The sequence below is a fragment of the Lactuca virosa genome, chromosome 2 (genome assembly GCF_052849685.1).
Source record: "Lactuca virosa cultivar CGN04683 chromosome 2, Lactuca_virosa_CGN04683_v6, whole genome shotgun sequence".
NCBI lineage: Eukaryota > Viridiplantae > Streptophyta > Magnoliopsida > Asterales > Asteraceae > Lactuca > Lactuca virosa.
This window is the reverse complement of record NC_136427.1, coordinates 288,924,964-288,936,375: the sequence shown is the minus strand read 5'-3', so window position 1 is coordinate 288,936,375 and position 11,412 is coordinate 288,924,964. Positions and strand designations below refer to the sequence as shown.

The window sequence follows — 11,412 nt, the reverse complement described above, 5'->3', positions numbered from 1 at the left end:
AATTACTTAATGAATATTCAATAAGTACCAAGTCGATTAAGGTGTGACCCTATAGGATCATATTTCATTAGCAATGTTACTCAATAATGATTCTTGAGCATATAGATCCAACATTTGCCTTCCAATGGTTCTTCTTCTTACAAATAGGGATGGCAAAAAAACCCGAACCCGACGGAAAAACCCGATTCCCGAAGTTTTCGGGTCGGGTCGGGTCGCTCTTATCGGGTGTCGGGTCGGGTATCGGGTCCTTATCGGGTATTTTTTCGGGTTCGGGGCAGGGAGTGGAGAGTGTCTGCCCCGACCCGCCCCGCCCCGAATATATATATATATATATATATATATATATATATATATATATATATATATATATATATATATATATTGCACTTTTGCCCCTGGAAGACTAACCCTAAAATCACACATTCACGCTTCTCTTCTAGGTTCCAGACTTCCAGCCGACTCATTATTTTAAATTGAGAAAATCAAATTTTCAGCTATGGTCCGATGATCTGTCGATCGTTTTCATCATTCATTTTCATCGAAGTCAACTAATCGAGTACACCATCGTCGATCAATAGGAAGCTATTGCGACCAGCGACCATTGTCTAGCAAGCAGCGTCCAGCAAGCAGCGACCTGCGACCCTTCTCTTCTTTAATCAATCGACGCACAACTCTTCTTCTCTTCGATCGAAGCCAAGCACAAGAAAAAATCGCAATCAAACTCGAAATTGGACCTCTGATTCGTTCTTTCTTGAAATTGATAACATGTTGATCTGATTTCTCTTCTCTTCTTTAATCGACGCCACTAGTTGACATTTCACCCTTCAATACATTGTTGAAACTGATTTCTGTTTTCTTATTGATCTGATTTCGAATTTGAGCTTGTTTGTACTGTTAATCTGGTTTTGTGCTAATTTGTACTCTTGAAATCGATTTCTGATTTTCTGATTTCGGATTTGAGCTTATGTGAACTGTTTGAATCTGACTTTTTGCTAATTTGTACTCTTGAAACTGATTTTTGATGTTCTTATTTAGAATTTGTGCTTATTTGAACTGTGAAGCTGATTTTTGTACTGTTGAAACCTAATCTGTGTAGAATTGTTGAATTTGATATTACATTGGTTGAAACCTAAGCTGATTTTTGTACTCTTGAAACTTATTTTTGATGTTCTTATTTAGAATTGTTGAAACCTAATTTTTTCTGCCACATTTCGGGTTTTTGGGTCGGGTTTTCGGGTATTTATCGGGTTTCGGGTTTAGGGTCGGGTTCGGGGAAAGTTTTAGCCCCGACGGGGCGCCCCGATAAGAAACCCGTCGGGTATCGGGTCGGGGTCGGGGACACATTTAGAAATCGGGTTCGGGTTTGGGAAATCATGACCCGCCCCGAACCCGCCCCATTGTCATTCCTACTTACAAAGCACACTCATCAAATGCAACTTTGGGACGATTCTGGTTTGAAGATTGAGGTCATTGTGGAACAACAAAGATAGCAAGAGTGGCTGTCTTGGGATCTTTGTCAACATGGGACTTGATATGAGTTTCTTCATCAATCAACTCGTGAACAACCGAATCAACAATGGGAAGAGGTATGCGATGCAAGATTGATCCATGCAAGTCTTCAAAATCTGAACGTAACGCCATCAAGAGCTGAACCAAACATTGCTCCTCCCTTCTATCAGTATAAGGCTTAAATGCCTTCAATTCAGCAGGTTTTGTAAGAGTCAACTGATCCCACAAATCCGACATAGCTTCATAGAATTCCTAAGCACTAAGATTGTTATGTTGGAAGGCTCAAATATCAAACTCTAAATGGTACTACTTTGCAATATTAGACTGAGTATATAGCCTATCCAAGTGATCCCAAACCTTATTTGTTGTGTCATACTTTTCCAACTAAGTACCAATAGACTGGATAACATAATTATTAATCCAAGTAATGATCTTGGAGTTATCAGTCTCCCATGACTCCAGTAAGTTTGCATAATTCTCAGCCTTATCATCTGTTGGTTTTTTCTTGTTACCTTTAACAATCCCCTACATACTCTTGCCTTGCAATAAATTCTTCATAACATAACTCCAATAGGCATAGTTTTTGCCATCGAGTTGGGTACTATTGGATTGAAGAGAATCATCTTTCGAGGCAATATTTCCAATAACAGTCAAACAAAAATAACAAAAAACCAACACCAAATACGAATCGTAGCAACAACAATCAACATCTCGAAATCAACAAAATTGAACAAATCATACCAAACAGAATACAGAAACGAAGCAGGAAATCATACCCAAAACCTCGAAAATTTCCAAAATGGGGTGCATCCGCGCAACGTTGTGTCTGCTACAACTCGCCCCCAAAATCATATTTTATGTTTTAATTTATTGTAACCTTTTTTATTTAATATTAAGTATTTGTGTTTAAAAAATATAATATATGTAATATGAAAGGTTTGTGTATTAAAAAAATATAATTTATTTAAATTTGAAAAAGTAAATCATAAATATATAAAAAAAATCAATGAGTGTTATGGTACTACCACTCTCTATGAAATGCTAAGAAAAATATGCTAACGAGGTGGCATACAAAAAAAAAACATGGTATTAAAAAAAATGATGTGTCAATGTGCTAGGAGTGTTATCACTCCTTATAACCTTGGTAGTGTTTTTTAATTAATATTATGCCGATCATAAAAAATACTTGAGTTTTAGAAGTTATTTGATTTTTTTTTAGGATTCTTTAGCTTGGCAATTTAAATATAGGCTTTTAGTTATTAAATTAATTATTACATCATCTCATATTCCTCTCTCATATGGTCGCTATTAACAACTCTACAAACCCTTCTGGCCTTCTCATTATCAATTTTATATACAATAAGTCTAAGTGGATTTCACTATATTGATTTCCACATGGATTTTGTGTTTTTGGTGTTCAATTTTGATTCTTGTTATCATCATCTTTTATAACATCCTCAACTTTTGTTTGTGTTACTCAAACCCCTACTAACTTTTTTTTTTTTTTTGTAAATTCATTTTAAGGTTGGACACGCAATATAAACATCTTATAATCCAGACCATACTTTTATTTAGCATTTTCATGAGACCATTCGCGAACATTGGGTCATCCGCATAGAAAAAATAGGACACCACCTACCCATTGTTTACCACCTTAGCTCCACCAAATATATTTTGTCAATAGCTTCATTTAGAGCAACATGAAACCCTTTCACATCAACAACAAATACGAATGAAGAAAGAGTGAATGGGTTTACAGCTTCTTTTCAATCCTTAACATGCTCGCATCACCGCCATCTTTGATTCCACTTGTTATCGTCTTTGTTTAGTGTGAAAGGCTTTACAACTTCTTTTCAATCCATATTTAGTGGATATTTTTTTATTTTTAGTTACTTTATTAATATATGTTCCTTCTTAAAAATATCAACCACAAAATAATCATCACGATCTTGATATATCCAACCGTAATCAAGAAAAGAAGACTAAACACCCACAAATCTCTTTTTGCACAATAAAAAAGGGATTGGATTATTTAATTATAAGATTTACATTCACATATCATCAAAACCCATGTGTATAAACAATTCTACGCATGCTTATAACTATTTTAGCATATCAAAAAAGAAAAAGAAAGGAATTGATTTTTTTAATAAACATTGTTTTTGTAGCAGTAAAATTAAACGAAATATATAATCAAAAAAATCCAAATCCAATAAAAATTTTCATTCATATTTTTGTAACTTATCTCAAAATCACTAATCATTGTAATTTATTTATTTTTTAACATTTTGAGTTTATTTGATTAATTTACTTGAAAAAAAGAACGACCAACGACTTTTAAGATTGCAAAGGCTTAAAAATCTAATGACTAATACGCTTGCAGTTTTTCAAAATTTTGAATTATATTTTAAACATCGTATTTAACAACGAGTTTTTAAATAATGAATATTTTTTGAAAGAGATATAAACTACTCCAATAATAGACTTGACATATACCATCAAGTTTTTAAACAAGCGTATGTTTTAATTAATAGAAAAAGGTACGGTTGACAAAGAACACATAAATCAACAATTATTTAAATAAGTTGATTCCCTGGTTTGCCTTTCATATTAATAAATTATCTTTATTATCGAATAATAATAATACCATACATTTATTAGAATAGTATCAATTTGTTCTTATGTATCATATAGTCAAAATACGTCTTACATAAGTTGACTTATAATAAGTATAAATAATGGCATTTAACTATATATGTGGCATTTAAATGGAATACAATATTATTTTTATATTTTGTAATTATATATTTACATAAAGATATTTATTCAGTTGAGTGTTTCACACCAAACCATCACCACTTTAAGCCATTTTGATGGTAATTATAATAATAATAATAATATAAGTTACATCTTTATTATTCAACCCGAAAATAAATTATTTATAATAGCAAAAACAGTTATATTTTCTTCTTAGTATTTCCTTTCATCTTATCTTGATTGTCTCAAATAATATTAATTTATTTACATAAGATCGAATGAAAGCAATAAGATATTATATGATTTCATAAAAGATATAAATACATAAGAAATAAGTTGTTTAACTTATGTGGTCGGAGTGTAATTGTTGGAAGAAGTGAGATGGTCAATTTGCTTTCTCCAATTCCCAACAATGTTCTTGACTACTCCACCTCAACTATCAATAATAAACATAAACATGCTCTTTTTAATAAACTTGCCAAAATCATTATTCTCTATTTTAATTGTTAAATAATAAAACAATCTTAAAAAAATATAAAAGATTGTTGTGACACTTATTGTAACCTTACAAGAAAGATGTTGGTATTTATTTTGAGAATGAAATGGCTGTCTTTTATTTATTAAAATGAAATACAATGCTTACTTTGACCTAAGACTTTTAAAGAGTATTTGCATTAGGTAGAGGTGAGCATTTGGACCGAATCGGCTCTTGGACCAAACCGGTTTGGCAGAAATTGGTGGATCTTGGACCGAAGTATTATTAGGTCCAGGTCCAAGTCCGAGTTTTCAGGTTCTTGTACTCGTTGGACCTGTACAACTTTAGGTGCATACGGTGCAAATCATTGAAGCCTTATCGAAAGTTAGTTTATCTATTATGAAGCATAAAACAAATACAAATCCAAAAACGACAAATTTATAGTCTAAAAATAGTTAAAAAACTGAAAATTTCGGTTTTGATATTCCAACTTCGGGAGACTGTAAGTCATTAAATATAAAACTAAAAACAACAAAATTGTATTCTAAAATCATGTACAAACTCTAGACTACATGTTGGAACAAAACTGCATGTTCATCCAACTTCAAACCATGTTTTAAAGATTTCACATAATAATAAAGGCTAAAAAAATAGTTGAAAAGTTGAAAATTTTCAGTTTTGATATCCCAGTTTCGGGGGACAGTAAGTCATTGAATATAAAACAAAAAAATATAAAATTATAGTCTAAAGTCATGTACAAACTTTAAATTACATACTAAAAAAAATCACATGTCAATCCAACTGAATGAGATATATAGAAAAGATGTGCTAAAGATTTGTTTTTTTTTTAAATCCGGTCCAAACCGATTTTGTACCCAGACCGGACCGGTTTGGTACCCCGGACCAATTTTACTTGATTCATATGACCGAGAACTAACCCTATTATAAAAAACCAGTTCAGGTCCGGTCCGGTCCAGAGATCCAAATATTCACGTGTAGTAGTAGGTGTCAAATATTTTGACAAACAAATAAGTTGTATTGCAATGTTTAATAAAAATGATATGTTTTATGTATTTAATATACTCAAAGTTAAAATAATCAGAATTAAACATGTAAGAAACAAAATTTTAAAGATAAATATAAAATTAGTAAGTGTCCTTAACTGTAATTAATAACCATCTCATTCATTATTTAATTTTACTTGTAAAACGAAGTCGTGAAAAATATTACTTAACAGACAACTCGTTGTTATGTTAGCTTGTTAAAATAAGATTTCTTATTAAATACAATATATATGAAGAAGTAATTTATTTATTATTAGTTGATTTTGTCATTAGCCACTTGGAACCTTAGTTTGGCTGCGGTTCCCTTCTTTGTCTCCCTTCCCCACTTATAAATTAAATATATCTACAAAGAAAGAAAAAACGAACTGCCCATTATTTTATTTTATTTCTTTTTAAAATGCATAACCACAATGTTAACAAACAGACCAAAAACGATTGTGTTATTTGTTTTGTTCTCTAATGTAATTTTTAGTTTTATTATTGTATTTGAGAAATATAATAATTAGTGAACGAAGGGGGTAAATTAAAACTTAAAAGAGTCAAAAAAAAAAGTGGGGAGAGAATTGTGTAGTGACTCTGACTAGTGAGTGAGTCTCTTTCCAGTTGTCCGAAATAATATTTTGTTTGAATGGAGAAAGGGGTGAAAACCGAGGGCATTAAAGTAATTGTATTATGTGCAGATTGAGTTGTAAGAGGCAAGCGTGAGTGAATTTGAGGCGGCCCTGATTTCCGTCCTTTGCTAAAATGTACATCTAATGGCATCCGACCAACCCTTCATTTGTGGGAATCCCCATTCATATTTCCATTTCAAATCTTTTATTTTTTTAATTCTTTTTTTTTTTTAATTTTAATTGAAAGATTCAAACAAAAATCAAAATTGTTAAAAATCTTAAAAGCAGTTATTCTTAATTTTAAAACTGTTATTGATCTATTTTTATTAATTTTAATTGAAATGTTCAAATAAGAACAACAATAATGTTAAAAAAAAAAAATTGAACGACGAAAATATTATTAAAAACTAATGAGATGCTGGAAAAGAAAAACAAAACATCATAGGTACAAGAGTTAATAGCAAATAAATGAAAAATTACACCAATCACACCAAAGTAACAACATGAACTTAGATCGATGTTTAATTTATTTGAAAGAATTAAGTTGTATCTCATTCATCCTCTTCATGGGATTGTGCCTCGCCTTCTTGAAAAAAATATCATTTCCAGCTTTTCATATGCTCCATGGAGGTAAAGTTAATTAAGGACCACCTAAGTTTGGAACCATATTTATTTATCTTCAAAGCTTCCATTTGTGACATGAGGTCTGAACTACTATAGTTTGTCATAAACCATACAATTCTTGTTCCTTTCAATTCGATATAAGACTGGATAAACATCTTTGAGAACCAACCCTTCACACCATTTATCCTTCCAGAAGTGAATGTTTTTTTCCATCCTCCACCCTTCTTTCTGTCAAGGTATCAATATAAACACCACACTCCTCCAAACCAACGCCTGTTTTTTAAATATCATGCAAATGCCGTAAGAAAAGCTTTAGCCAACGGTTTACCATCATTGCATGAGATCCTATGCCACAATTTTATACATTTCACCCAAAGGTTGTTGAGCTCGGTTTTGAGTCTCCAATGTCATTTGACAAGAAGAGCTAAATTGAGCGATATAAGACAATTCACACCCAATCCCCCTTGATGTCTCGGTTTAACCAAAGTCTTCCAAGCAACCCAATTTATTTTCTTTTTGTTATCTTCTCCTCCCCAAAGAAATCTTCTTCTAATTCCTTCCAAGGTGTCAACAACTTTCTTAGGCGCTTTAAAAAGTGAGAAAAAATAGAGTGGAAGACTCCCTAAAAAGGAATTAATAAGACCTCCAAATGATAAGTTCTTGGCCTTCCAACTTGAGCGGGATACTGTAAGACCCGATTATTCTTAGCATTAAATGGTTAATACTATAACATAATTCATGTATTAATAGAAGTTACAGTATTCAAAGTCAGTTCTCACAATTCCGAATCTTTAATCGGTTTCTATTCGAATTTTTTAATGATTTTTAGTGCTAGTTTTGTTTTTGTTTGACGGATTGCTTATCATAAAAGTTGATGATATCTTTATACAAGAAGAACCTTTTAAAAAATTGAAGTTCTACCAGAAGAAATGCGAACATTTAATATATCCCCTCCATTTCGTGCTAAAATTCATTTGTTTCATCACCAAATGTCCAAATCCAAGAAACCCCAATTCAAGCCTTATTGAAATCGACTTTAGAAACCAAAAGTTTCTTTTTGACCTTTTTAGCCCAAGTAAATAATTCATTTATATCAAGGAGCCCATAAAAAATACGTATATATCTTCAATATAAGAAATTAATTGTTCGGATCCCACATGTTTCTTCGTTACTTTCTTGAGCCTATATATTTTACACGTTTATTTAATCCCGAATTATCCTAAAAAAGATTATTATGAATGAATTGGTAAAAGATACAGTTTGTTAACTTGAAACGTAGTATAAACTGATAAAAATATATAAACTTCATTTGCAAAATCAATCATTAACTTTTGTGTTAAGTTATGCTAAATTTATGGTTTATCTTTTTGCAACATCTCGACACAACTTGCACATGAGGGAGAAAAATATATAATCAAGAACAACCAAAATGGTGCATTTAGGCCTTGTTTAACATGCTCACTTGAATTTAATCACTTGATATAACTTGTATGCAAGCACAAGGGAATATAACTAAAAATAATCAACATACTTGGCCAAACAATATAAAAGATAACACACTTTGATCCAAAACTTCCAAAAAGTAAAACGACCACTAATATGAATTTAGTAGTAGCATCTATGAATTTCATTTGCACAATCACTCACTCGACTAACAGTAAAAATAACAACCTCTTACAAAAACAAAATCTCTCTTGAAGATAACAAGATTTGGTTATTCTGGTTTTTACTTTTACAGGATCTGGGCAGCAGTGTTGAGTTTCTCTGCTAAGCTTAGTTGTGTCCTTGTTATGCTTGACAGGTACAGTAACAGCAATTGGTCCTGTAAATCAAAAGGGCAATTTAGGAATAACAAAAAAAAACTTCAAAGTATGATTGATGTCTTAATTTGAAAATAATTTGAAGTAGAATGGTATTAGTTTACCTGTAGACTATCATTGACAAGCTTATCAAAAGCCGGTGGTGATATCTTTGGAACGGATGATACGGTTTCCGATATAAATCTTCCAACCGTGTTGTCAGGTGCCACACGACCCTCCTGAAAAAGTCAAAAGATATATGAAGGCGTTTTTTTTTTTTTTTTTTTAAAAGAGGGAAAATGTAAACAATTTGTAATAATAAGAATAATAAATCTTACGACAACATCATCAACATATTTGTAGGTATCATCAATTAAAGCTAGCAAGCGTTGCATACTTGCTTCCATGCCTTCCATATCACTTGGGAGTTTGTCAACTGCTGTGCTCTTCAGAATCTCAACTAAAATCACAATTCACAAACATCATCATCATCATCATATATTTTACCAATTCGCAAACAAATCAATGAAAGTAGAATGCGGGTGTGTTAAAAGAGACATACATCCAACACGTTCAGCTTCAACCATACGGAGATCGAGAGGGATTTCTTGAAACTGAGCAGCAAGTTGCTGATCTCCCAGAGACAGGTTCATAGATACAAAAGCTTTAATGGAAGCCTCCCCATTTGTGAATCCAGTGTCCACAGTCAGATGAACAGGGTTTGTAACTTCTCTTGAATAGAACTCGTGAATAAGAGCACTGCCACCTGTCACCCCAAATCCAGTTGAAAACCTACACAGTTTTCAGATCACATTAATATATCAGTTTCATCAATTTTTCCCATTATATTTTATAAGTTGATATTACTTGACACGGTTCTGGGAAGCGATTACAAGTAAAACAGGGTAATAAATAATACATGTTGAAAAGTATAAAAGCAAGAGCACCATGATACAGTCTAATTATTTTCTATTCACTCTTCTTTTCCATTCCTGTATTTCCAGTTAGATGAATATTCCTATCTTTTCTTTCAGGCTGCTAAAATGTGTTTTCACATATGAATGCCTACCTTATTGCCCTCAACATGTATTCACAACATGTAATCATAATCTTTAATATACAAAGAATCAGAGTCGCAAGTTCACAACTGACTAAAAATACTCCGAAATTTCAACATATGGGTTTATATTACATTATACAAGCAGTTTCTCATTTTGAAGATTCAAGGTAAACAAGAGTTCTGAAAGTTAAAAGGAACTTTAGCTAGTAAATAAGATGAGAAAGCTAAAATAATTATGATTCCTCACATATAAATGGTTAATTACTTACACACTGTGTGCAAAACATTTACAGAAAGCACACTGGGATCCTCAACCACCTACAACTCTTAGTAGAAGCAATTAAAAGAAAGCTCACATGTCATAATAATTACAGTCTCACAGTCCAACCATAGAAGTCTAGGAAGCAATATAATTAAAAATAAACTAGTTATGTAACAAACAGTTAACATTTTCAACTATAGGTAATGCAAAATCAAACAGCATGACATGGGATGACAATACATAAAGTGAGAAACAAGTGTAAATCGACAATAGTTAAGGCACATTTGAAGAGAAATTACCATCCAACAATCACTTCTTTTGGATTCACTTTTTGGTGAGACGACAACATGTTGTGATGATAATCAATATCCAGAGCAACCTTGCAAAATGATAAAAGAGAATATGAAATAAGTGTCGGATGACAGTTCGCTATAGCTTAAGCTTTTGATAGATAACTTTCATTCGTTATGGCACTAATGTTAAATTCCATTTAAAAATCAAGGCTGTCCACCTCTAACTTCTGTTGAAGGTCACAACCAATATTACATAGCGGACCTTGCTGTTAGGCATTATTATTATTTTCTGCTAGTAAATCAACAATTACACTTCTGCGCTAACAATACTTGACACAGCACCAAAAAGCACAAAGTAGGTTAATTTAAAGCTAACCTGGTCAGACGATTCGTTGTGAGGGACGACATACGAATTACGAATATCCACCGTTCCGTCAGGGAGAACGGATCCAAGAAGCGTTCCGATGACTCTTTCAGCTTGGTCCGGTCGTCTCACAAAACAATCACAGATATTGAATATCACAAGAGGATGAACCTTGGCTGACAGGCTGGTAGACAAAGGTACGAACTGCAGCACTGTTTGATCCGCCGACGCCATGGTTTCAGACTTTCCGACTGTTATTTGATCGGAGAAACTGAGATTCGTAGTGCCGGACGGCAAACAGAGAGAGAACAAATATGCTAGGGTTTAGGAAGCGTATTGATCTGGAACGGAGAGATTGTGTTTTGTTCTGGGCTTCTGGCTATCAAATAAAAACGAAGGCCCATATATGATAACAGGAGTTTGCAAATTGCAATTGCATTGCTGGATTTTCGTGAGAATTTTTTTTATTCTTTTTTCTTTTTGAATTTAGGATGATTAAAATGTTATTTAGTATTTGGTTGATAAAATTTTAAATGAATTTGAAATTTATTTTTTGAGAAAATGTAGAAATTGTAAATGTGGCTTGTTTTATTT

At 32.4% G+C, this 11,412-nt stretch overlaps 1 protein-coding gene across 1 annotated transcript; it reads right to left on the bottom strand.

Annotated features, from left to right (window-relative positions):
* Positions 1–8,549: 8,549 nt before the first annotated feature.
* Positions 8,550–11,183, bottom strand: EIF2 (eukaryotic translation initiation factor 2). The gene is made up of 6 exons (XM_079080860.1): positions 10,831–11,183; positions 10,461–10,540; positions 9,402–9,631; positions 9,178–9,299; positions 8,965–9,078; positions 8,550–8,862 (listed from the first exon to the last, which is right to left on the bottom strand). The coding sequence occupies exons 1-6, from the start codon at positions 11,050–11,052 to the stop codon at positions 8,773–8,775; spliced, it is 858 nt and encodes a 285-aa protein (XP_078936986.1). The 5' UTR covers positions 11,053–11,183; the 3' UTR covers positions 8,550–8,772.
* Between the last annotated feature and the right edge of the window lie 229 nt (positions 11,184–11,412).

Coding starts and splice junctions, on each gene's coding strand:
- EIF2 (XM_079080860.1), bottom strand. CDS start 11,052: ATGGCGTCGGCGGATCAAACAGTGCTGCAGTTCGTACCTTTGTCTACC. Junction 10,541..10,830: donor ACAACGAATCGTCTGACCAG/GTTAGCTTTAAA, acceptor TCATTTTGCAAG/GTTGCTCTGGATATTGATTA. Junction 9,079..9,177: donor AATATGTTGATGATGTTGTC/GTAAGATTTATT, acceptor TGACTTTTTCAG/GAGGGTCGTGTGGCACCTGA.